This window comes from Lithobates pipiens, unplaced genomic scaffold (genome assembly GCF_037356315.1).
Source record: "Lithobates pipiens isolate NorthernLeopardFrog02 unplaced genomic scaffold, aLitPip1_a1.2 Scaffold_11, whole genome shotgun sequence".
Taxonomy (NCBI): domain Eukaryota; kingdom Metazoa; phylum Chordata; class Amphibia; order Anura; family Ranidae; genus Lithobates; species Lithobates pipiens.
The window spans coordinates 6619493-6644645 of NW_027507696.1; the positions used below are offsets into that span (position 1 = coordinate 6619493).

The window sequence follows — 25153 nt, forward strand, 5'->3', positions numbered from 1 at the left end:
AGAAAGAAGAAAGAAGAAAGAAGAAAGAAGAAAGAAGAAAGAAGAAGAAGAAGAAGAAGAAGAAGAAGAAGAAGAAGAAGAAGAAGAAGAAGAAGAAAGAAATCCCCCCATCCACCTTACTTATGGAGGAGGAGGAGGAGGAGGAGGAGGAGGAGGAGAGAGAAATCCCCCCATCCACCTTACTTATGTTCATTGAGGAGAAGAAGGAGAAGGAGAAGGAGAAGAAGAAGAAGAAGAAGAAGAAGAAGAATCTATGGTCAGCTTAAGGCCCAATACACACAGGGCCGTCTATAATATAGATTGGGCCCTGGGCAAAATTTTTCTTGCCCCCCCCATGCAATTTCCCTCTCTACCTGCTCTGAGACATACAATAAATAGCAGCTAGACCTAAAATTAGTTTTCTGTATCAGATCAGGCATCAATTGCGATTGGTTGCCAGCAGTTACAGCATAACATTACTGCTTACTGACTAGTTGCTAGAGGTTACAGCACACATTACGGCTCACTGATTAGTTGCTAGAGGTTACAGCACATCATCTCCTCACAGCAGGGGAGCATGATATACATAGGAATGCCACCTTTATTTACATATCAATGCTGCCAGCCACAACTATTTACTTAGTATTGTCACCGCTATTTACATATGAATGCCGGTTATTTATATGTAAACACAGGGTCTGCAGGTGAGTCACTTGCACACAACAATAGGGCAGAGCTGCGCAGCATTAGTACCAGCACTTCACACAGATATTAGGACACAGCACAGGAATAAAACTTCAAGGGACGAGGGAATTTAAAACTGGATAGTTGGCAAGTATGAGGCAGCTGTTTTGGGCCCCACAACAATGACAGGGCCCAGGGCAGCTGCCCCTTTTGCCCTGCCTTAAAGACGGCCCTGAATACACACTATTAGATTTTTGTCTTTAGATTTACCAAAATCATATAATATATGAGGTCAAACCTTAATGCCGCGTACACACGACCGGACTTTGACAGCAAAGGTCGTGTGTGGGCTTCATTAGACCTTTGCTGTCCAAAAATCTGACTGACTTTATAAACAGAACATGTTTCACATTTTTTCGGCTGGAACTCCACCGGACCCAGTTCCTATCGAGAAATCCATTCGTGTGTGTGCTAGTCCGACAGACAAAAACCGACGCGAGGGCAGCTATTGGCTACTGGCTATGAACTTCCTTATTCTAGTCCAGTCGTACGTCATCACGTTCGAATCCGTCGGACTTTATTGTGATTGTGTGTGGCCAAGTCTGTTCATTCGGAAAGTCCGTCGGAACTCCGCCAAAAGTCCGTCAGACCTAGTCCCTCAAAGTCTGGTCGTGTGTACGCGGCATCAGACATGCTTTTTCTTCAGCAATGGAGTCTTGCGTGGGGAGCGTGCATACAGGCCATGGCGGTTGAGTACTTTACTTTATTGTTTTCTTTGAAACAATTGTACCTGCTGATTCCAGGTCTTTCTGAAGCTCTCCACAAATGGCCCTTGGCTCTTGGACAACTCTTCTGATAATTCCTTTCACTCCTCTGTCAGGAATCTTGCAAGCAGCACTTAGTCATGGCTGGTTTATGGCCCCAGTAGTGCTCACTGGAACCTTCAGAAGTTTAGAAATCCTTCTGTAACCAACGCCATCAGTATGTTTTGCAACAATAAAGTTACGAAGGTCTTGAGAGAGCTCTTTGCTTTTACCCCATTATGAGATGTTTCTTGTGTGAGACCTTGGTAATGATGGTGAAGATATTTGCCAGCACACCATGGAACAACATAAATAGCGTCCAAACGGGTGATTTATTGCATGATCACAACACAAGTATAGTGCAACGTTTCGGAGCCGCACAGGGCATCTTCGTCAGGAATGTCACATAGCGTCCAAACGGGTGATTTATTGCATGATCACAACACAAGTATAGTGCAACGTTTCGGAGCCGCACAGGGCATCTTCGTCAGGAATGTCACATAGCGTCCAAACGGGTGATTTATTGCATGATCACAACACAAGTATAGTGCAACGTTTCGGAGCCGCGCAGGGCCCCTTCGTCAGGAATGTCACATAGCGTCCAAACGGGTGATTTATTGCATGATCACAACACAAGTATAGTGCAACGTTTCGGAGCCGTGCAGGGCCCCTTCGTCAGGAATGTCACATGCCTGACGAAGGGGCCCTGCGCGGCTCCAAAACGTTGCACTATACTTGCGTTGTGATCATGCAATAAATCACCCGTTTGGACGCTATTTATGTTGTTCCATGGTGTGCTGGCAAATATCTTCACCGTGACTTGAACCAGTATCCAGCTGGTCTTTGCTGCAGCACACAAATCTGAGAGCGCTTCCAGGAACGTGTGCGATGGGAATATGAAGCACTACCTTGGTAACGAAACACCTTTTTATAGGCCATCAGTTGAGACTGAACAAAGCTGATATTAATTTGCACTGACAAGGGGCAGGACTGCTTTCTAATTACTGTCAGATTTCACCTGGTGTCTTGGCTTTCCGTGCCGTTTTGCACCTCCATTTCTTCATGTGTTCAATACTTTTCCCTGTGTCATTCCATTTTATTACACATAACTACATTTTTGAACTTTTTTTTTTTTTTTTGGTTTCTTTGTATGTATGGATTGTACGGGTTATTACCGACATAGGTTGAAAATTTCATGTCAATAGCACCTTTAGAAATTATATTTACCTAGAAAAATGGGTACTTACTTTACCCGCAGTATATTGTTTTGGAGAATATGCCAGGAGTCTGTAGCTGTTCTCTTTTACGCCACATCAGAAATACTGAGGAAGAGGAGGAAATGTAAATCTGTCTCTGTCCTCCCGACTTTTAGGATCAGGAGAGCGGCGTGACTTTCTTTGTGTTTTATTTCCAGTGTCTCAGGTGACGTGTCACCATTTTCATACTGGCGGCACTTAGAGGAGTTTGAGAACAGACGCCGGCTCAGTAATGGTGCCCGCTGGCACAGTGTGGACTACAGATGGGAGAGGACATTAGCAATTTAGATTCAGATGTGTTTATTGTAGTGGAGTTAAAACAAAGGCCTTGTTTCAGAAGTCAGCGCTGAGCTTTTACCATATCCGCAGTCAGGAAAAGACATTAAAATGGTCGTTTTGTTGTCAGTAAGCAGATCAGAGATGCACCCTGAAGCAGATACAGTATCTCACAAAAGTGAGTACACCCCTCACATTTTTGTAAAAATTGTATTATATCTTTTCATGTGACAACACTGAAGAAATGACACTTTGCTACAATGTAAAGTAGTGAGTGTACAGCTTGTATAACAGTGTCAATTTCCTGTCCCCTCAAAATAACTCAACACACAGCCATTAATGTCTAAACGGCAGGCAACAAAAGTGAGTACACCCCAAGTGAAAATGTCCAAATTGGGCCCAAAGTGTCAATATTTTGTGTGGCCACCATTATTTTCCAGCACTGGCGATCTCCCTATATAAGTCGCCGCACACCGCGTCCCTGTCATTGCGGCCAGAGAGAGCGTTGAGTCAACATCTCAAGGAGGAAGAAGAACAAGAAGAAGAGAAGGCGGCGGCAGCGACAGAAGACCGGGCCACCGCTAGTAAAAGAGCTGGAATAAGGCGCGGAGGCCCGGCAAGAAGAATCGAAGAGGGGGACAAGACCCCCGAAGTCGGAAGAAGAGGCGGCGGCGACAGAAGACCGGGCCACCGCTAGTAAAAGAGCTATAGGAAGAAAGCGGAGGCCCGGCAAGAAGAACCGAAGAGGGGGACAAGAGCCCCGAAGAGGGGGACAAGACCCCCCCAAAGTCAGAAGAAGAAAGCCGGGCTCCTCCGCTAGTAAAAGAGCTAGCAAAAGATAGTGGAGGAGTCCAGAGAGAAGACCCCCCAAGACTGAAGAAGACCCCAGGAGCTGTGCAATAAATAATTTTAAACCCTTGTGTTGTGTTTTTGTTTATTACACAGGTGAATGGGTAGGGGTACATTGTACCCCATATTCATTCACATAGGGTGGGGTGCCGGTATCTGGGGGCCCCCTTATTAAAGGGGGCTTCCAGATTCCGATAAGCCCCCCGTACAGCCCACCTTTCCCCATAGCACCCCCCATGTTGAGGGCACGCGGCCTGGTACGGCTCAGGAGGGGGAGGGGCGCTCGCTCGTTCCCACACCCTTTCCTGACCGACCGGGCTGCGTGCTCGGATAAGGGTCTTATATGGACCTGGGGGGGACCCCCATGCCATTTTTTCAGCGTAGGGCTTCCCCTTTAAGTCCATACCAGGTGAGGGGGCCAGCGATGTATCAATCTCGGCTGCGACATTGACTTCCTTCACTAGTCCCGTCTACCTGGAGCCGCGTTCAAAATTAACGGACTTTCCTCTGTGTGTGTTTAAGTCCATTCATTTCAAAAGTACGGCGCACTCCCGCCATAGTTCGCCGGAAAAGTTCGGTCGTGTGTGGGCAGGTCCACTCGTTCGGAAAGTCTGGCGGACTTTCCAGCAGTTTGTCCGCCAGACTAAGTCCGCCGGATAGTCTGAAAAAAAAAAAAAGCGGACTTTTCAACGGACTAGGTTCCGACGGTCTTCCCGACGGACTTTCGTACATCCATTTACTAGTATGACAGGCTGCATGTGGCACCTTCCAATCACTAGGCGCAGGAAAGTGTCAGAAGATTTATGCTAGGCGTATAAAATGCCTATCAATCTTAATGTGCATGAACAGTTTTTGCATATTTTATAGCTTTGACTCCATCGGGGTAGAAGCATGTGTAAAAGGGATGCTGGTGATGCCAAGTTTTACAATTCCACAGTCCTTCCTTCTCCATGATGTGCTTCACGGGACTGATTTTAACCATCCTGACACATGGAAGGGCATAACAGACACGGTATCAATTAAACGCACCACTAGAGATGGGCCGAAAACTCCCAAACAGGGAAAAAGTTCGAACCCAAAGGGCGAACCCCATTAAAGTCGATGGGAGCTGAACATGAAAAATCAAAAGTGGCCATTTTGAAGGCTTATATGCAAGTTATTGGCCATAAAATGTATCAATGCAAACTATTTTTTTTTCAGGAGCAGGGATTTTAATGATACCTAAAGTGCGACAATAAAAATGAAAAATTACTTTAAATATAGTGCCTAGGGGGTCCCCGTGGTCTCCCTGTAAACTGGTGCATCTGTAGCAAATCACATTTAAATTGACTTGCGGTTGCATTTCCTGGGAACCGGTGTTCTGGCATATACAGTCCGGGCATCGGATACTGTCCGCCCCGTACTGCGCAGGCGCAGTGCTTACGCAGTACGGAGCAGAAGGAGCTGCGGAAAATCTCCGAAGATGAACGGCGCCTCGCCGTGAGTGGAGGTGGTAGCCCCACCATCCAAGTGGACATAGGGCTGCCGATATTAGAGGGCCGCTCGCCAAGCTTCGGGCACGGCCTCGCTGCGCTCGGCTCTTTTTATTCTAACTCTATGTCCACTTGGATGGTGGGGTTAGAACCTGGACTCATGGCGCAGGTGCCGTTCATCTTCGGCTATTTTCGGAATCTGTGTGTGCTGTGTACACTATATGATAGGACACCGGCTATTGAAAAAAAATAAAGAGAAAAAACGATGTGGGTCCAATCCCCCCCCCCCGTCCATACCAGACCCTTCAGGCTGAACCGTTCCATACTCATGCTCGGACCGAAGCGTTCATCCAACACTACTCACCACACACATTACAACCTGATTGTAAAATCTCCTTTAGGTCTACCAACAACTGTGCAAGGACTGACTGGATATAATTTAAAGTAGGAGAGCTCAACCCTTGGTCTTTGGAGCCCTCTGATGTTGCCCACGACCTCAAACCAGGGAAGTGCATGCCCACGCTCTGGAATAGTGAGGTGGCAAGCCTCGATTACAATCAGCGCGTTGCCGACTCAAAATTCCAGAGCATCAGAACCATCAGAGGGAGCAGGCAGCCACAGAGGGAGCAGGAGGCACACAAGCCAATATTTACATCTGTATCGTCAGCTCCTGTCCCAGGCGGAGTGATGCCAAGTGCGCTTTGCCCAAGACCTTTCTAACAGCCTGAAGAGCAATGCCAGCAGAAGCTGGAGGAGGAAAAGGTCATTGTATTAAACGACGCATACACTGTACTATTGCAATAGGCATATTAGCAATAAAAGTGATTGTAAAACTTAGTTTTTTTTAAATAATGAACATGTTATACTTACCTCCTCTGTGCAAGGGTTTTGCACAGAGTGGCCCCCAATCCTCCTCTTCTGGGGACTCCCCGCGGCACTCCTGGCTCCTCCTCTTCTCGAGTGCCCCTACAGAGAGCCATATTCCATTGGGCACTCGTGTTGGGGGGGGGGGGGGTCCCTGGTCCTGCTGTGTCCATTGACACCGTCAACAGGACTCAGCCCCGCCCCCCCATGTCACTTGTTTTGATAGATAGCAGCAGGAGCAAATAGCTGTTTGCGGTGCAGCGCGTGGGGGCAAGCTATCTCCAAGAGCCCTTTGTCACAGTTTGCGATCTTAACGGACATCTCTCATTTGAGACAGGGAAAGGGACTGGAGACAGAGATTCCCCAGTCCCTTTCTCTGCAGCCTCTGCTGCACTGATAATGAATGGAGAGAAGACAGCAGCTTCTCTCCATTCATTAACTGAGACATCGTAATCACAGGCGGTTACAATGTTTCAGTTATGTGAATGGACAGAGTCAGTGGTCACTGTCCATTCTGAAAACGAAGAAGCCGGGTTCACCGGCTTCTACCTCCGCTCTCCATTCTGAGATACCGAGGGGGGGGGGGGGCGGTAGCACGGAGGGGGAAAAGAGAGATGGGGACAGATGCACGGAGGGGGACACGGAGAAGAGAGAGGGGGACAGATGCATGGAGGGGGAGACGAGAGGGGGGCGGTAGCACGGAGGGGGACAGAGAGAAGAGAGAGGGGGACAGATGCACGGAGAGGGAGAAGAGAGGGGGGCGGTAGCACGGAGGGGGACAGATGTACAGAGGGGGACAAGAGAGGGGGGGACAGATGCACGGAGGGGGAGAAGAGAGGGGGGCGGTAGCACGGAGGAGGAGAAGAGAGGGGGGGCGGTAGCACAGAGGGGGACAGATGTACGGAGGGGGACACAGAGAAGAGAGAGGGGGACAGATGCACGAAGGGGGACACAGAGAAGAGAGAGGGGGACAGATGCATGGAGGGGGAGAAGAGAGGGGGGCGGCAGCACGGAGGAGAGCGGGAGACACGGAGCAGTGTGACGCATTGACGCCCTACACGCACGTCGACATATTTTTGTAGTCGACGTAATCGATAACGTCGACCCGCCGTGGCAGCTCTAAGCTGAAGGCTTGCTGACTGATGCAGGGGTTAACCCTCGAGAGAAAGGACCAGTTAAGGGTGAGCACACAGCAGAGACTTTGTCCGTGACCCACACAAGTGATGGTGACATGGAGTGTCAAAGTGACGTTGTCACTGGTAATGAGCTGGAGCAGTTCATTGATGCCGAGCCTGAGAAGTTGGGTATGAGTCCAGCACTTGGCAGCGCTTTGGTAGAGCACCAGGCTGTGGCTGTCGCCAGCTGGGAGAAGATTCCATTAGACGTTCCAACTTCTCAAGTCTCAGTACGTGAGTCTCTCTGCATGAAAGTCCCCAGGAAAGTCCCCAGGAAGGACTTGGGTCTGGAAACAACGGTCTGGTTCACAGCAAAAGTATTAAAGGAGATGCTTGAGCTTCGGGATGTACAGCCAACCTATATTGGGGTGTCTCCTCCACAGTGAGAGGGTCTGGTACTGTGGAGTACCACTAGGTGGAGCACTGAACGGCAGGCAGTACAGAACAAAGGATAACAAGATAGCAATGGTTTATTTCTGAATTTGTTAAAAGTTGCCACTGGGTATGCTGCTGGATTACTTCCTGTAAAAGCGGCATATGAGAGAGGCGTTAGAGAAATGGAAAGCGAGTCAAAAATGTCTCACCTCCTAACAGCCAGGTGGAAAGAATTTCTGCTGCTATGGTCCAGGATGGTGCTGGCCAGTTGTCGGTGACGGTGAAGGGGGGGAGGCGTATACTGCACCAGTGGACAAACCACATGAGATGGAAGGGCCGAGCATGGACCAGAAATCCTGACCGGGGCTCAGACAGAAGTGGTTAAAAGAACTTGGATCCCAAGTCCCATAACAGGTTCATGTGACAAACCCGATAAGGTCCCTGAGACAAGGGAATGGATAAGAAGCGCGATAAAAGTTGTATGTGGATCAGATGAGAGCTTGTCTGTTCAAGATGTGGATAGAAACCCAGGTTGTGTTGGAAAAAGGTCAGGTGGTAGAACACCAGAGGAGGTGGAATCTGGTGAGGTTCCCATAGGCAATGGTCACCCTCTCATGAGCGTGCCCTCTGCAGACACTGCCCTAACAAAGCCTGGGGAAAAGGTTCATGACATTTGCAACATGGTATAATGTCGGTGTGAATATGTCTGTTCATGATGAACCAAGTAATGTGTTAATGGTACAAGATAATGTAGTGTCCAAAGGTACAGGTAAACATGGGAAGCAATTAGTGACTGCTGAGCCAGGTACCAGAAATAAGAGGAGGGGTCCCGTTATAAACACCATAGAAATAGGCCCCCTACAGTATCAGGACAGTAATGCTGAGAGAGGTTTTAGGAAACCTGGGAACTTGAAGCGCGGAGGTAGAAGAGTTGAGAGAAAGTGCTTTTGGAAGAGGACCTGGGAAAAAAGGTTGGGAAGGACTCATTAGAGCCTCTATCAGAGTGGCAGTGAGGCTAATGCCGCGTACACACAATCGGAATTCTCGTCGGAAAAAGCTCTGATGGTTTTCCCGACGGAATTCAGCTCAAGCTGTCTTGCCTACACACGGTCACATCAAATTCCGATCGTTTATAACGCGGTGACGTACAACATGTACGATGTGACTAGAAAAAGGAAGTTCAATAGCCAGTAGCCAATAGCTTCTGTCTCGTAGTTGAATCTGAGCATGCGTGATTTTTGGAGTGTCGGAATTGCATACACGCGATCGGAAAGTTTTTCCGTCTGGAAAATTGAGAACATGCTATCAATTTTTGGCTGGCGGAAATTCAGACAGCTAAATTTCCGATGGAGCGTACACACGGTCGCATTTTCCGATGAAAGGCTCTCGGTCTTTTTCTTGCCGGAATTCCGATCGTGTGTACGCGGCATTAGAGGTAGACACCAAAGGAGGCATTGGGTAGAGTTCCCCTTTAGGAAAAAAAAGTATGGTCAGACAGGATTGGACTTCTGTAAATGGTAGCTGGCACAGAGGTGGCAAAATAAATTTGTGTGTTTTTCCCTCCGTTTCGAAACAAGGGGGGGGGGGGGGGGGGGAAGATATGTGAGAGTACGGATCCCTGTCCTAGTGATTGTCGCCCAGGATTCTCAAATAGGCAGGTTGAGAGGCTCCAGGAGGATCATTTCATTTGGAGGAAACTGTTTTAGCAGTTTCCTCTGTGGTTGGTAAAATCCAGTTGGGGACCTGAAGCATGGGGATTTCATAGTGATCTGGGTGGGATAGAATCTCCAATCCTGGGACCGGTTTTTGGGAACAGCCAGGAGTCTGGCTTGTTGATTGTACAGGTGGGTTCTGGGCTTATAGCAGAGCCAGGACCAGGGTTCTGGGCTTCACCCTCCCGAAGAGTCCAGGTGGGCATGGGAGAAGTGTGCCTGTTGGCACAGGACAGTCTGACGGAAGGGCCCAAGCCAGTGGGCTGTAAGAGAGAGTGTCACCAGAGATACAGAGTGGGTACCAAACAGGGACACAGTTACAGGGTCAAGAGGACCGAGGTCAACACCTGAACAGCAGTGCTGACCAGAGAGCCAGGTGGCTCCGTATTTTCCATTAGTTATTTCATTATTGCTTTGAAGTTGAAACGCCTGTGTGGGAATCCTGGATGGACTGTTTTTTCTTTTACTTCAATAAACATGGGCCAAAAAAAGCCCTTAAAGTGGTTGTAAACCCTTACAACACACTTTGACTTACAGGTAAGCCTAGATTAAGGCTTACCTGTAGGTCCAAGAAATATCTCCTAAACCTACACGGTTTAGGAGATATTTGCCGAAAGACAGGCACCGCTGTCTACGTGTGTCGCGGTCAATGGCGATAAGCCGTGAGTGGCGGCTCCCTTGCGCATGCGCGGGAGTGACGTCATTGTGGCTTTGCCGAATGACAGCGGCGGAGCAGCGAGACCCACCGAGAAGATGGATGCGCTGGACTACAGAGGACAGCAGTGACTTCGGTGGCTCCTGTGTCAGGTAAGTGACACATAATGGATGCGATGCGATGCGATGCATAGTAGTCCATTATGCTTTACCTTTGCAGGGAATGACAGAGGAAGTAAACCCATCAGGGTTTACTTCCTCTTTAAACTGCATATCTGGCATAGACTCAGCTCACTGGTAAGCTCTACACCAGTGATGGTGAACCTTGGCACCCCAGATGTTTTGGAACTACATTTCCCATGATGCTCAACTACACTGCAGAGTGCATGAGCATCATGGGAAATGTAGTTCCAAAACATCTGGGGTGCCAAGGTTCGCCATCACTGCTCTACACTGAAGCTAAATAACCCCCAATATTACACAGTCTATGTACAGATTATTTAGTTCAGAGTTCCTCTTTAAGGCTAGGTTCACACAGCTGCGATGTCCGAGATCGGATGCGATTCGCACCGCACTGCAGTGCAAACATGCGATCTCTGTGCGATGCGATTTCAGCCATACAGATAGTATCCGGCCCAAACTCGTACAGGATCCTTTTTCTTTTGGTCCACAGCAGAATCGGATCGCATGGGTGTTCGCACCATGCGATCCGATTCCTGTCCGAGTTTGCAGATCGCACTGCGATATGCGAACTGATTTGGAGGCGTCATTAACTTTTAACTGACACTCCCAGCAGTTCGCATAGGCCAGTGTGAGCTCCCACCGGGAGACATGCGATGTGGAAACCCGCAGTGGATTCGCAGCGTTCCCTCATCGCAGCAGTGTGAACCCAGCCTTACAGTTACCCGAACCCGTCTGGGCCTGCTCCTCCCGGCAACAATGGTTGCGATGACCGACCAGACGCAGCATGATGGGTGACTAATTCCTGATTTAAAGAGAACCCTGCTGACAAATACCTGGGGCGGCCATTGCTGTCTGGCTGTCATGTTGATCCAGAGGCTTCGGCACTTCAGCCCTTCCCCAGTTGGTGACCTGGAACAACTCTACAGATTAGGAGCTCCGGTGTCACTCTGACTTTCTAATTGTTTCAGGTCAGTGACTCGGGAATTATTCAAGCTAGAAGCAAGTAGCATATCATGGCAGAACAGGTTTCTTTGTAAAGAAGAATAATCTCTTTCAGATTTGTATTGCCATCTGTGTTCCCACAGGGTAGATTCAGCCTTTCTATGGGCAATCCAAGATGGGCAGGTTCTATGTCAAAATCTTCCAATGGGCACAACTGCCCAATGCTGCCCACACACTTTGCTGGACATTCTTTGCTGGTTCTTGATAAACTGTCTGAAATGTGCTAAATTGGTGGCCCTGATGGCCCCCTCCTGCCGGACATTGTTTGATTAAATAATTGAAGCTAGGCAGAACATTTTTTGGCAGAACATACCGCCACTGTTTGGATATTCTGGCAACTGAATGGGGCTATCAGAATACAATAGGCACAGCAGGAGATTTGTCCATCGGCTGAATAGTGTGAAAGAGGGAACCCATTACTATTTTCTTGCTCAGCCTGCAGGCAGAACGAAATAAATCTAAGCCCTTGTACACGCGGTCAGACATTCCCGACGGAAAATGTCCAATCGGACCGTGTTGTCGAATAATCCGACCATGTGTGTGGGCTCCACCCGGACTGTTTCCATAGGAAAATCCGACCGACAAAGTTTTAGAGCTGGGCTGTAAAATTTTCCGTCAACACGATCCGATCGGACTTTGTCTGATCGTTTGTAGAGAGTTCCGATCGGACAAAGTGCCACGCATGCTCAGATCAAATTCCTAGACCAAAACTATTGGCTACTAGCCTGAACGTAGTCCCATCGTAACGAAATAACATCACCACGTTACGAACGATCGGATTTTCCGACAACTTTGTCCGACCGTGTGTATGCAACACCAGTTTGGGACAAAATCCAACAGATTTTGTTGTCGGAAATGTCCGACCCGTGTGTACAAGGGGCTTACAGTGTAGGGACAGTTTAACCACTTGGAGACCAGGCACTTTTTGTTTACAAGTTTAAATAAGGATTTTTTTGCTAGAAAACTACTTAAAACCCCCAAATATTATATATATTTTTTTTTTAGCAGAGACCCTAGGGCAGTGATGGCAAACCTTGGTACCCCAGATGTTTTGGAACTACATTTCCCATGATGCTCCTGCACTCTGAAGTGTAGATGAGCATCATGGGAAATGTAGTTTCAAAACATCTGGAGTGCCAAGGTTGGCCATCACTGCCCTAGGGAATAAAATGGTGATCGTTGCAGGTTTTTATGTCGCACGGTATTTTTGAGCAGCGTTTTTTTTTTTTAAAACGCAATGTTTTTGTTAAAAAATTATTCAATGAGTTAAAATGAAATAAAAAAAAATAAAAAAAAAACACAATACCTATCCCAATTTTGTTGTATAATATGAAAGACAATGTTATGCTGAGCAAATAGATTCCTAACATGTCACACTTTAAAATTGCGCACACTCATGATGAAATGGAAAACGAACTACAGTACTTAAAAAATCTCCATAGGCAACTCGTTAAATGCCTTTACAGGTTACCCATTTAGAGTTACAGAGAAGGTCTTGCACTAGAATTGTTGCTCTCGCTCGAACGTTTGCGGCGATACGTCACATGTGTGGTGTAAACACTGTTTATATATGCGTGAGCAAATGACATATGTGTTCGCTTCTGTGCGTGAGCACGGAGGGATGGGAGCGCTTTACAATTTTATTTTTTTCTTATTTATTTTACTTTTACAGTTTTCTTTTTCATTTGTTTACCACTTTTATTACTATTACAAGAAATGTAAACATCCCTTGTAATAAAAATAAGGATAAGGATGACAGGTCCTCTTTATGGAGAGATCTGGGGTTAAAAAGACCCCAGACCTCTTCTTTACATTTAAAAGCAAAAGATCAGGAAAAAAAAAATTATCTTTTGCTTTAAGAAAAAAGGACTACCACCCTGGACCGGAAGGGACATCATGACGTCCCACTCTTATACCACTCTTTCTCAAGCCCCTTAGTGCCCGTTGATGGTTGGAGTAAGAAGCCACTATACAGATTACGTAGATTACGCCCCTTTCCGCAAGTGCCCCGCTGCCTGCTGGGAAACACACAGATCCCAGAGGCAGCGGGGACCGTCCTTATTGCGCAGCGCGACTCGTGCATGCGCAGTAGGGAACCGGGAAATGAAGCCGAAAGGCTCCACTTCCTGATTCCCATACCCAAGATGGCGGCGGCAGCACCCGAGAGACGATCTAGAGATCGGCTTCGGGTGCCGACATCGCGGGCGCGCTGGACAGGTAAGTGTCACTATTTTAAAAGTCAGCAGCTGCAGTATTTGTAGCTGCTGGCTTTAAAAAAAAAAAAAAAAACGCGGAGTCCCGGCGGACTCCCGCTTTAAAGTAGAGCTAATGCAAAACTTTTTTTCATTTTGGATGGAGTACAGGAGGGTTATAACCCCTGTCAGATTTTTTTTTTTGGCCATTGGTGTCCCATTGGGTAGAGTTCCCCAAAAACAGGAAGCAAGAGCAAATCCCTGCAAAGTGAGAATATTTGTGGTTGTTGGCAGAACTCGTGTCCCCTTTGGAAGATTCCCCCTCTAATCTTGTTCTGGTTGTGGGCGGGGTCTACTGCGCCTGTGCACATTGGGTAACTCCTTTACCGCGGCTGGCCCAAGACATTGTGCTGCCTGGGTCCAAGAATGAAATGCTGCCCCCCCACCAAAAAAAAAAACGCCCACCCATTAGTTTAGAGCATGATAATTAAGACGGAAAAAAAAAATACAGTTATCAGGAAGTCGGATTTACATGCAACAGCACCTTGTACATACTGTACATCAGAGCTGCACAATTAATCATTAAAAAAAATCAAGATCTCGATTCAACCCCTGACGATCTCTATTGCAGAGTTTGATTCTTTCATATAACAAGTGAAGAGACTTATCTGCTCACTCAGCTGTCAAAAGAAAACACCTGGGCAGTCTGCCAAGTTTTTAACATGAAACATTGTAACTAACTCTTCCACCTTAGATCAAAGGGAAACTTCTGTGTGTAAAGAAAAAAAATCCAGGCAGTCTGCCAGGTTTTTAAGAACCTGTATGCAGGAAGTTTAACCACTTAAACCCTTTACAACCACTTTAACCACTTGATTACTTAAACCCCCCTCAGTCCCAGACCAATTTTCAGCTTTCAGCGCTGATGCACTTTGAATGACAATTGCGCGGTCATACAACACTGTACCCAAATGACATTTTTATCATTTTTTTCCCACAAATAGAGCTTTCTTTTGGTGGTATTTAGTTACAGCTCGGAGTTTTATTTTTTGCTAAACAAACAAAAAATATGCAAAAAAAAAAAAATATATCATGTTTAATAGTTTGTTATAAAATTTTGCAAACAAGTCATTTTTCTCCTTCATTGAAGTGCGCTGATGAGGCGGCACTGATAGGCTGCACTGGTGGGCACTGATGGGCTGCATTGGTGGGCACTGATGGGCTGCACTGGTGGGCACTGATGGGCTGCATTGGTGGGCACTGATGGGCTGCACTGGTGGGCACTGATGGGCATAGTTAAGGCGGCACTAATAGGCACAGATAAGGTGGCACCGATGGGCACAGATAAGGCGGCACTGATGGGCACAGATGGGCACAGATAAGATGGCACGGATGGGTGGCACGGATGGGTGGCACGGATGGGTGGCACGGATGGGTGGCACGGATGGGCACTGATAGGTGGCTCTGATAGGTGGCACTGCTGGGCACTGGTAGATGACACTGATGGGCACGGATATGTGGCACTGGGGTGCAGCACCTCTGTTAAGGCAGATTGTGGGCACTGCTGGGTGGCACTGTGGGCACTGCTGGGGCGCACTGCTGGGTGGCACTGTGGGCACTGCTGGGTGGCACTGACGGGGGGGCACTTACTTTTTATTAATGTGGCACTGGCAGGGGGCAGGTGGGCACTAGCAGGGCTGGCCGTGATCAGGACTGATGTCCCGATCACGGCCGCCGGTGATCGGCTTTTTTTTTTTCTCCTCGTGCTGACAGCGCGAGGAGGAATAATAGCCAATTACCGGCTCCGTTATATCACATGATCAGCTGTCATTGGCTGACAGCTAATCACATGATAAGGGGTCGGGATCGACCCCTTGCTCGGATCGATGATCAGGCAAGTCTCATAGACTCAGCGATCACAGAGCGTGCCACGCGCGCCCCTCAGGGGGCGCGCAGGCCGCTCGTGCACGGGACGACGTCAATAGACGTCGTCCCGGAAAAGGAGATCCGCGCTGTAGCCGTCATTCGGCTATAGCGCAGGTCTCAAGTGGTTAAACTACAGGCAAGCCTATAATTAGGCTTGCCTGTAGCTGCGCTGGATATCTCCTAAGCCTGCACGGTTTAGGAGATATATACCTGTATTTGCTGACGGCATGCGGCACATGCGCACTTAAGCCAACTGAAGCAACGGCAGTATGTGCAGTTGCTTCAGTTGTACTGTGCCGTTCACAGCGGCTCCCATGCGCAGGAGTGATGTCATCGCGGCTCAGGCCAATCACAGCGCCGGAGCCGTGATACCCGCAAGCAAGCCCCGGGCAACCTGTCGGCAGCCTGAGAGGGAGACGAAGATGGCTGCGGAGGGGGGCTAGTTCTCGGGTAAGCAATTCATAATGAGCTAGTATGCTATGCATACTAGCTCATTATGCCTTTATCTTGAAAGGTGTGTTTTTATTTTTGCAGAAGGGTTTACTTCCTCTTTAAAGTCTAAATCTTTTTCTGACACTTGTTTCTTAAGTTAAAAATCAATATTTTTTGCTAGAAAATGACTTGGAACCCCCAAACATTTATATATATTTTAGCAGAGACCCTAGGGAATAAAATGTCAATTGATGCAATATTTTATGTCACGCTGTGTTTGCCCAGCGGTCTTTCAAATGCAATTTTTTGGGGGAAAAAATACACTTCAATGAATAAAAAAAAAAAAAAAAAAAAACAGTAACGTTCACCCAACTTTTTTTGTTTAAATGTGAAAGATGATGTTACGCCGCAAGAATCGTGATCAATCTTCAAAGCAAAATAAACGTGATTCTCATTTTAGCCAGAATGGTGCAGCTCTACTGTACATTTTAACCTGCCTACATGGTGACAACACAAAATGTGGGCCTTTATGTCCTTTTCACCTTCAGTGAGCGTAGTCACCGGTGTTCTGGCATATAGCGTCCGTCCATCGGATAGTGTCCGCCCCGTACTGCGCAGGCGCAGCGCTTTGCAGTACGGAGCACGAGATTCGGAAAATCTCCGAAGATGAGCAGCGCCTGCGCTATGAGTGGAGGTGGTAGCCCCACCATCCAAGTGGACATAGGGCTGCAAATATTAGAGGGCCCCTCATGGGCTCGCCACGCTTCGGGCTCGGCCTCGCTGCTCTCGGCTCTTTTTATTCCAACTCTATGTCCACTTGGATGGTGGGGCTAGAACCTGGACTCACGGCGCAGGCGCCGTTCATCTTTCGGCTATTTTCAGGAATCTGTGTGTGCTGTGTACTGCGCATTGCGCAGTACACAGCGGACACTATCCGATGGGGGACACAATGTGATAGGACACCGGGACAAATGGAGAGGGCGAATCTCCACCTCTAAACAAGGAGCATAGAGGGCAATAAAAACCTGACAGCCCTTCTAATTTCTCTCCACAACTAAAAGAAAAACTGTTTGCCTTTAGTTCTACTTTAACTTTGGTTAAATCACAAATCTTAGCATGCCAAAGCTGAGAACACCCCCCCCCCCTACCCTGGACTTATAACTCAGCCCTGTGCCCCAGCTGAGGCCGGGAGATTTAGGGAGCGGTGTGCCAGGCCTCCGATTCAGCACCGCGGTGAGATCATCTGCAGCAAGACAGAGAGCAGAATCATCGGATGAATCATGACCGGAGTCAATGCAATGGAATCTTTTACAGAGGAAAATATGTTCTACTTGGTGTGAGGGCGGACACAAAGAGGAGCTATAAAATGGGAAAATGTGAGCGAACAATGGAGCAGCGGCAACGTAAAAGGAGCAGAGCGCACACACACACACCACAACACACACACACCACGACACACACACACACCACAACACACACACACACACACACACCACGACACACACACACACACCACGACACACACACACCACGACACACACACACACACCACGACACACACACACACACCACGACACACACACACCACGACACACACACACACAACACGACACACACACACACAACACGACACTATCCTCACACGCTAACTCTGGCCACAACTTTTTTTTTATTATATATTGTTTGTTCCGGGGGGGCGGTGCAGCCCCAATATCTCTCCGTTACGTGTCTTTCCCATAAACAATCGTGCATTTTTGGCTCAATCGATTTTATTGGGAATGCCTGAAAAACACTTGAAAAGCCTGCGCCTGCGTGCGTTTACACCTGTCAGCGTTACCCACACTGCGATTGGATGCAGGAACCCCAGCGGAGGGGTGCCATGACTAGCTGCGAGAAGCAGTCCTATTAAAATGAATGGGAGGCCGCCGGCCCTCTCGCAGCTAACTGCGGCCACTTGTGTGTCATTTTTCAAGCAGCAAATCACATGAGCGATCGGTCCTGAATGCAGGCAGTCCGCAGCCGAAATTTCAATCCATCTATGGCCTGACCGTTAACGTTCAAATCTTTTTCTGACGCTTGTTTCTTAAAGCGGAGGTCCACCCTAAAGTGGACCTTCCGCTCATCGGAACCCTCCCCCCCTCCGGCACCTTTCAGGGGGGAGGGGGGTGCAGGTAGATTACGCCCCTTTCCGCAAGTGCCCGCCCCTTTCCGCAAGTGCCCCGCTGCCTGCTGGGAAACACACAGATCCCAGAGGCAGCGGGGACCATCCTTATTGCGCAGCGCGACTCGTGCATGCGCAGTAGGGAACCGGGAAATTAAGCCGAAAGGCTCCATTTCCTGATTCCCATACCCAAGATGGCGGCGGCAGCACCCGAGAGACGATCGAGAGATCGGCTTCGGGTGCCGACATCGCGGGCGCGCTGGGCGGGTAAGTGTCACTATTTTAAAAGTCAGCAGCTGCAGTATTTGTAGCTGCTGGCTTTTAAAAAAAAAAAAAAAAACGGGGAGTCCCGGCGGACTCCCGCTTTAAGTTAAAATCAATATTTTTTGCTAGAAAATGACTTGGAACCCCCAAACATTTATATATATTTTAGCAGAGACCCTAGGGAATAAAATGTCAATTGATGCAATATTTTATGTCACGCTGTGTTTGCCCAGCGGTCTTTCAAATGCAATTTTTTGGGGGAAAAAAAAATACACTTCAATGAATAAAAAAAAAAAAAAAAAGTAAAGTAAAGTTCGCCCGACTTTTTTTGTTTTAATGTGAAAGATGATGTTACGCCGCAAGAATCGTGATCTATCTTCAAAGCAAAAGAAACGTGATTCTCATTTTAGCCAGAATGGTGCAGCTCTACTGTACATTTTAACCTGCCTACATGGTGACAACACAAAATGTGGGCCTTTATGTCCCTTTCACCTTCAGTGAGTGTAGTCACCGGTGTTCTGGCATATAGCGTCCGTCCATCGGATAGTGTCCGCCCCGTACTGCGCAGGCGCAGCGCTTTGCAGTACGGAGCAGAAAGGAGATTCGGAAAACCTCCGAAGATGAACGGCGCCTGCGCCGTGAGTGGAGGTGGTAGCCCCACCATCCAAGTGGACATAGGGCTGCAAATATTAGAGGGCCCCTCGCGGGCTCGCTTCGCTCATCACTCTTCGGGCACGGCCTCGCTGCGCTTGGCTCTTTTTAATTCTAACTCTATGTCCACTTGGATGGTGGGGCTAGAACCTGGACTCACGGCGCAAGCGCCGTTCATCTTTCAGCTATTTTCGGAATCTGCGTGTCCTGTGTACTGCGCATGCGGACACTATCCAATGGGGGACACAAATTTCAATCCATCTATGGCCTGACCGTTAAAGCAGTTGTATACCCGCTTGAATTATTATTATTTTTTTTTCACCTGCAAAGCAAAAGGCATAATGAGCTAGTATGCACCGCATACTAGCTCATTATGAAATACTTACCTTAGAACGAGGCCCCCGACATCTGTCCCGATCCATGCCGAGGGAGCGGACATGTTCCCTCTGCGTTTCTTTCGGGTATCGCTGCTCCGGCGCTGTGAGTAGCCGGAGCCGCGATATCGTCACATGCGCGCAGGAGATTTCTCTCTGTCGGGCTTCCAGCTGGGAATCCCCTGTGCGCATGCGCCGCTGCAGTCAGCGGCGCATTGCGAGGGGAATATCTCCTAAACCGTACAGTTTTTTTTTACCTATAGGCTTTCCTGTAGGTAAAAGTCCCCAATTTGACTATACAACCACTTTAACGTTCATGAGAAGTCGATCTAATGATCGAATTCTCACAAGCAGGCTTGGAAAAACTTGTTTTCTGACAAATTCCTTCAACAAAAATTAAATTGAACAAGAGAGATGGCGGCGGAAGCCGTACACCGCTGGGATTTTGGCAGAGCCAGAAGGAAGGGACCCGCCAGCAATGGAGTCGATTTATTAAAGCGGGAGTCCGCCGGGACTCCGCGTTTTTTTTTTTTTTTTTTAAAGCCAGCAGCTACAAATACTGCAGCTGCTGACTTTTAAAATAGTGACACTTACCTGTCCAGCGCGCCCGCGATGTCGGCACCCGAAGCCGATCTCTATCTTGGGTATGGGAATCAGGAAATGGAGCCTTTCGGCTTCATTTCCCGGTTCCCTACTGCGCATGCGCGAATCGCGCTGCGCAATAAGGACGGTCCCCGCTGCCTCTGGGATCTGTGTGTTTCCCAGCAGGCAGCGGGGCACTTGCGGAAAGGGGCGGGCACTTGCGGAAAGGGCCGTAATCTACGCCCCTTTCCGCAGAGAGCTATCCCGGAAGTGGGTGCAGAATACCTGTACTGTACAGGTATCTGCACCCCCCTCCCCCCTGAAAGGTGCCAATTGTGGCGCCGGAGGGGGGGAGGGTTCCGATGAGCGGAGGTCCACTTTAGGGTGGACCTCCGCTTTAAATCTGGAGAGTGCAAAATTTGGTGCAGCTCTGCATACAAACCAATCGGCTTCCAAGTTTTTTTTTTTTTGTCAAAAGTTTAAATTGAACAAGCTGAAGTTAGAAGCTGATTGGCTGCCATGCAGAGCGGCACTAGATTTTGCACTCTCCAGTTTTAGTAAATCAACCCTATTATTTTTTAGCTCCATTATCGCGCACATGCATATTACATAAGTAATAAAGGAGAACCTGATAGAAGGGTAATCACCGGTCACAGGTGACTGCTGGATGCAGTGCTAGTTCCAGGACCAGCATCCAGCTGGCACCAACCCTGGAACTGGCACAGCTTCTGGAATGTGGGTCATCCTGAAAGGCTTCCTTCAAGACACAGAAAGGAGACTAAAACAAAGTGCAGCATCCAATCAAATCTTATCCATCTCCTGCAAGCAACAAAGTGATCCCTGGAAACATGATCACAACATTCATGTATAAAGATCAGCACGTTAATCACAACGTAACAACAGTTCTATTATATCTCGATTTTTTAGGTACAGTACAAAGACTAAATAAACTGTAAAATAGTCAACGACAGACTCTGATTCATACTGCGGTGCATAGCAGAGGTCTGCTGGTGGGAGTAGGGATGAGCTCCGGCGCGTTCGCACAGCCCATGTGCAGAGCCCGCCAGGAAGTTGGCGCTGCGCTAATCACAGGCAGTGAGATATTTCCCGATCTCGGCAGCCGCACATCGGGGGCAATGTCTCACTGCCTCTGATTAGCGCAGCGCCGACTTCCTGGCGGGCTCTGCGCATGGGCTGTGCGAACGCGCCGGAGCTCATCCTTGGTGTTCGTACAGCCCACCTGAAGAGCCCGCCAGGAAGTCGGCGCAGCGCTGCGCTAATCACGGGCAAGTGTAAGGACCATTCTTCCACTGACCACAAGTGTAAGGACCATTCTTCCCACTGACAACAAGTGTAAGGACCATTCTTCCCACTGACCACAAGTCTGAGGACCATTCTTCCCACTGACCAAAAGTCTGAGGACCATTCTTTCCACTGACCAAAAGTCTGAGGACCATTCTTCCCACTGACCACAAGTGTGAGGACCATTCTTCCCACTGACCACAAGTGTAAGGACCATTCTTCCCACTGACAACAAGTGTGAGGACCATTCTTCCCACTGACCACAAGTCTGAGGACCATTCTTCCCACTGACCAAAAGTCTGAGGACCATTCTTCCCACTGACCAAAAGTCTGAGGACCATTCTTCCCACTGACCACAAGTGTGAGGACCATTCTTCCCACTGACCACAAGTGTGAGGACCATTCTTCCCACTGACCACAAGTCTGAGGACCATTCTTCCCACTGACCACAAGTCTGAGGACCATTCTTCCCACTGACCACAAGTCTGAGGACCATTCTTCCCACTGACCACAAGTGTAAGGACCATTCTTCCCACTGACCACAAGTGTAAGGACCATTCTTCCCACTGGCCACAAGTGTAAGGACCATTCTTCCCACTGACCACAAGTGTAAGGACCATTCTTCCCACTGACCACAAGTGTAAGGAGCATTCTTCCCACTGACCACAAGTGTAAGGACCATTCTTCCCACTGACCACAAGTGTAAGGACCATTCTTCCCACTGACCACAAGTGTAAGGACCATTCTTCCCAATGACCACAAGTGTGAGGACCATTCTTCCCACTGACCACAAGTGTAAGGACCATTCTTCCCACTGGCCACAAGTGTAATGCCGCGTACACACGAGCGGACTTTTCAACATCCAAAGTCCGAAGGACTGAGTCTGTCAGACTATCCGATCGTGTGTGGGCTGCAACGGACTTTTGACTCGCCAAAGTCCGAAGGACTTTAGAATATGGAACATGCTTCAAATTTTTCCGAAGGAACTCCGCCGGACCCGGTCCCCTTCGAAAAATTCGCTCATGTGTATGCTACTCCGACGGACTAAAACCGACGCTAGGGCAGCTATTGGCTACTGGCTATGAACTTCCTTATTCGAGCCGAGTCGTACGTCATCACGTTCGAATCCGTCGGAGTTTAGTGTGATCGTGTGTGGCCAAGTCCGCTCAGCCGAAAAGTCTGTCAGAACTCCGTCGGAATTCCAGCAGAACTCCGACGGAACTCCTTCGGAAGTCTGTCGGACATAAGTCCTCTCGTGTGTACGGGGCTTTAAGGAGTATTCTTCCCAATGACCACAAGTGTAAGGACCATTCTTCCCACCGACCATCACACTAATGTATCATGAGTTGTAGACGTCTAATTTTTAGCAGGGGGTTCCCGGAGACCGGAGAACTATTTCAAGGGTTCCTCCGTGTTGAAAAGGTTGAGAAAGGCTGTTTTGGATATTAAAAGCTGAAAAAAGTTACACCAAATTGTCCACTTACCTCATATTGTCCACCGTCCTGCCACCGTTTTTCACCAGGCAGACTGGCGCTGCCAGCGCAGACAGGATAAGGCACAGGACGCAGTAAGAAACGACTTTAAAATGGAATTTGAAGGTGGTGCTCATCTCCATTAGGATCAAGGGGGTGAGAAAAATCACCGCCAACCAAAACACCCACCACAGGTCCATGGTGAGAGCGGAGCGCAGGAGGGAGAAAATAAAAAAATAAATCGCAGGGACCCGAGAGCAGCGAGACCTGAGCTGGCAGAGCCACAAACCGCTCAGATGTGGGGAATTGTCCAAAAATTTCCAATAGTGTGGGAGAGCTCGGGGAGAGGGGACCAGCTGGCACCGCTACACGCCTGACACATGGGCAAAGTATGAAGTGTGACAGTTACTGGGAGGGGCCAATCACAGGAACCCGGCCAGGGAGACAGGTGAGCAGGTGAAAGGTACAAGTCACATTACAGAGGTGGGAGAGGAGGACAGGCTGGGAGAGGAGGACAGAGAGTGCAGAGCAGGGGGTGGGGGGGGGACAGGTAGGTGGGCAGGGATCTATCACCCACCCCTAGGAGCACCTACAGGAAGGAGCCTGGCATGCTGGACCCCGGAGAGCCGACAGATCCGCCCCCAAAACAAACCAAAATAAGAGAAAAGAAACTTGTCCTACTGTGTGATCAGGAAGAGCATGTGGGGGAGGAGAGGGGGCGGAGAGAGGGAGGAGAGGGGGCGGGGGCAGTCTAACTGTCACTCACAGGACTGCCCACTCATGAATATTGGATGTCGGAGGGGAGGGGAGAGGGGTGGAGTCACGTCAGAGCTGTGTTTAGTTTTCAACAAACAGTGCTTTATACACACTGAGCGCCGCGCACACAGGACACAGGGAGGGGGCGTGTCCAACCGGTGTGAGTGACGGGCCAGTGTGATGAGAGGAGGGGGGGAGTCTAATAGTATAATAGCAGGAGGTCTGTGTAATGAGAGGGGGGGGGGGGGGGGTTGTATAATGGATCAGTCTAAAGTCTAGGGGGGGACTCTAATAATGTAATGAGAGGAGGGGGGAGTTAGTATAATGAGAGGGGGGATCTAATCGTTTAATAGCAGGAGGTCTGTGTAATGACAGAAGGGGGGTCACTGTAATAATAATCATCCAATAGCAGGAGGGGGGGGGGCAGTTTATTGGGGGATGGTTAGGGAAGGGGGGAGTGTGTTGGTGGGAGGGGCCATTGTAATAAAAGGGAAGGGGGAGTGCATTGGTGGGAGGGGCCATTGTAATGAGAGGGAAGGGGGGAGTGTGTTGGTGGGAGGGGCCATTGTAATGAGAGGGAAGGGGGAGTGCATTGGTGGGAGGGGCCATTGTAATGAGAGGGAAGGGGGGAGTGTGTTGGTGGGAGGGGCCATTGTAATGAGAGGGAAGGGGGAGTGCATTGGTGGGAGGGGCCATTGTAATGAAAGGGAGGGGGAGTGTATTGGTGGGAGGGGCCATTGTAATGAGAGGGAAGGGGGGAGTGTATTGGTGGGAGGGGCCATTGTAATGAGAGGGAAGGGGGAGTGTATTGGTGGGAGGGGCCATTGTAATGAGAGGGAAGGGGGGAGTGTATTGGTGGGAGGGGCCATTGTAATGAGAGGGAAGGGGGGAGGGTATTGGTGGGAGGGGCCATTGTAATGAGAGGGAAGGGGGGAGTGTGTTGGTGGGAGGGGCCATTGTAATGAGAGGGAAGGGGGAGTGTATTGGTAGGAGGGGCCATTGTAATGAGAGGGAAGGGGGGAGTGTATTGGTGGGGGGGGCATTGTAATGAGAGAGAAGGGGGAGGGTATTGGTGGGAGGGGCCATTGTAATGAGAGGGAGGGGGGAGTGTATTGGTGGGAGGGGCCATTGTAATGAGAGAGAAGGGGGAGGGTATTGGTGGGAGGGGCCATTGTAATGAGAGGGAAGGGGGGAGGGTATTGGTGGGAGGGGCCATTGTAATGAGAGGGAAGGGGGAGGGTATTGGTGGGAGGGGCCATTGTAATGAGAGGGAAGGGTATTGGTGGGAGGGGCCATTGTAATGAGAGGGAAGGGGGGAGTGTGTTGGTGGGAGGGGCCATTGTAATGAGAGGGAAGGGGGGAGTGTATTGGTGGGAGGGGCCATTGTAATGAGAGAGAAGGGGGGAGGGTATTGGTGGGAGGGGCCATTGTAATGAGAGGGAAGGGGGAGGGTATTGGTGGGAGGGGCCATTGTAATGAGAGGGAAAGGGGAGGGTATTGGTGGGAGGGGCCATTGTAATGAGAGGGAAGGGTATTGGTGGGAGGGGCCATTGTAACAAGAGGGAAGGGGGGAGTGTGTTGGTGGGAGGGGCCATTGTAATGAGAGGGAAAGGGGAGGGTATTGGTGGGAGGGGCCATTGTAATGAGAGGGAAGGGTATTGGTGGGAGGGGCCATTGTAACAAGAGGGAAGGGGGGAGTGTGTTGGTGGGAGGGGCCATTGTAATGAGAGGGAAAGGGGAGGGTATTGGTGGGAGGGGCC

At 49.1% G+C, this 25153-nt stretch overlaps 1 protein-coding gene across 1 annotated transcript in view; it reads right to left on the bottom strand.

The window, feature by feature from the left end:
• The window catches only part of AGPAT2 (1-acylglycerol-3-phosphate O-acyltransferase 2), a 112951-nt gene extending 89610 nt beyond the window's left edge, over nucleotides 1-23341 (bottom strand). The window contains exon 1 of the mRNA XM_077468288.1: nucleotides 22650-23341. Coding sequence (XP_077324414.1) covers nucleotides 22650-22837 — 188 coding nt within the window. The 5' untranslated portion in view covers nucleotides 22838-23341. The remainder of the gene's footprint in view (nucleotides 1-22649) is intronic.
• Between the last annotated feature and the right edge of the window lie 1812 nt (nucleotides 23342-25153).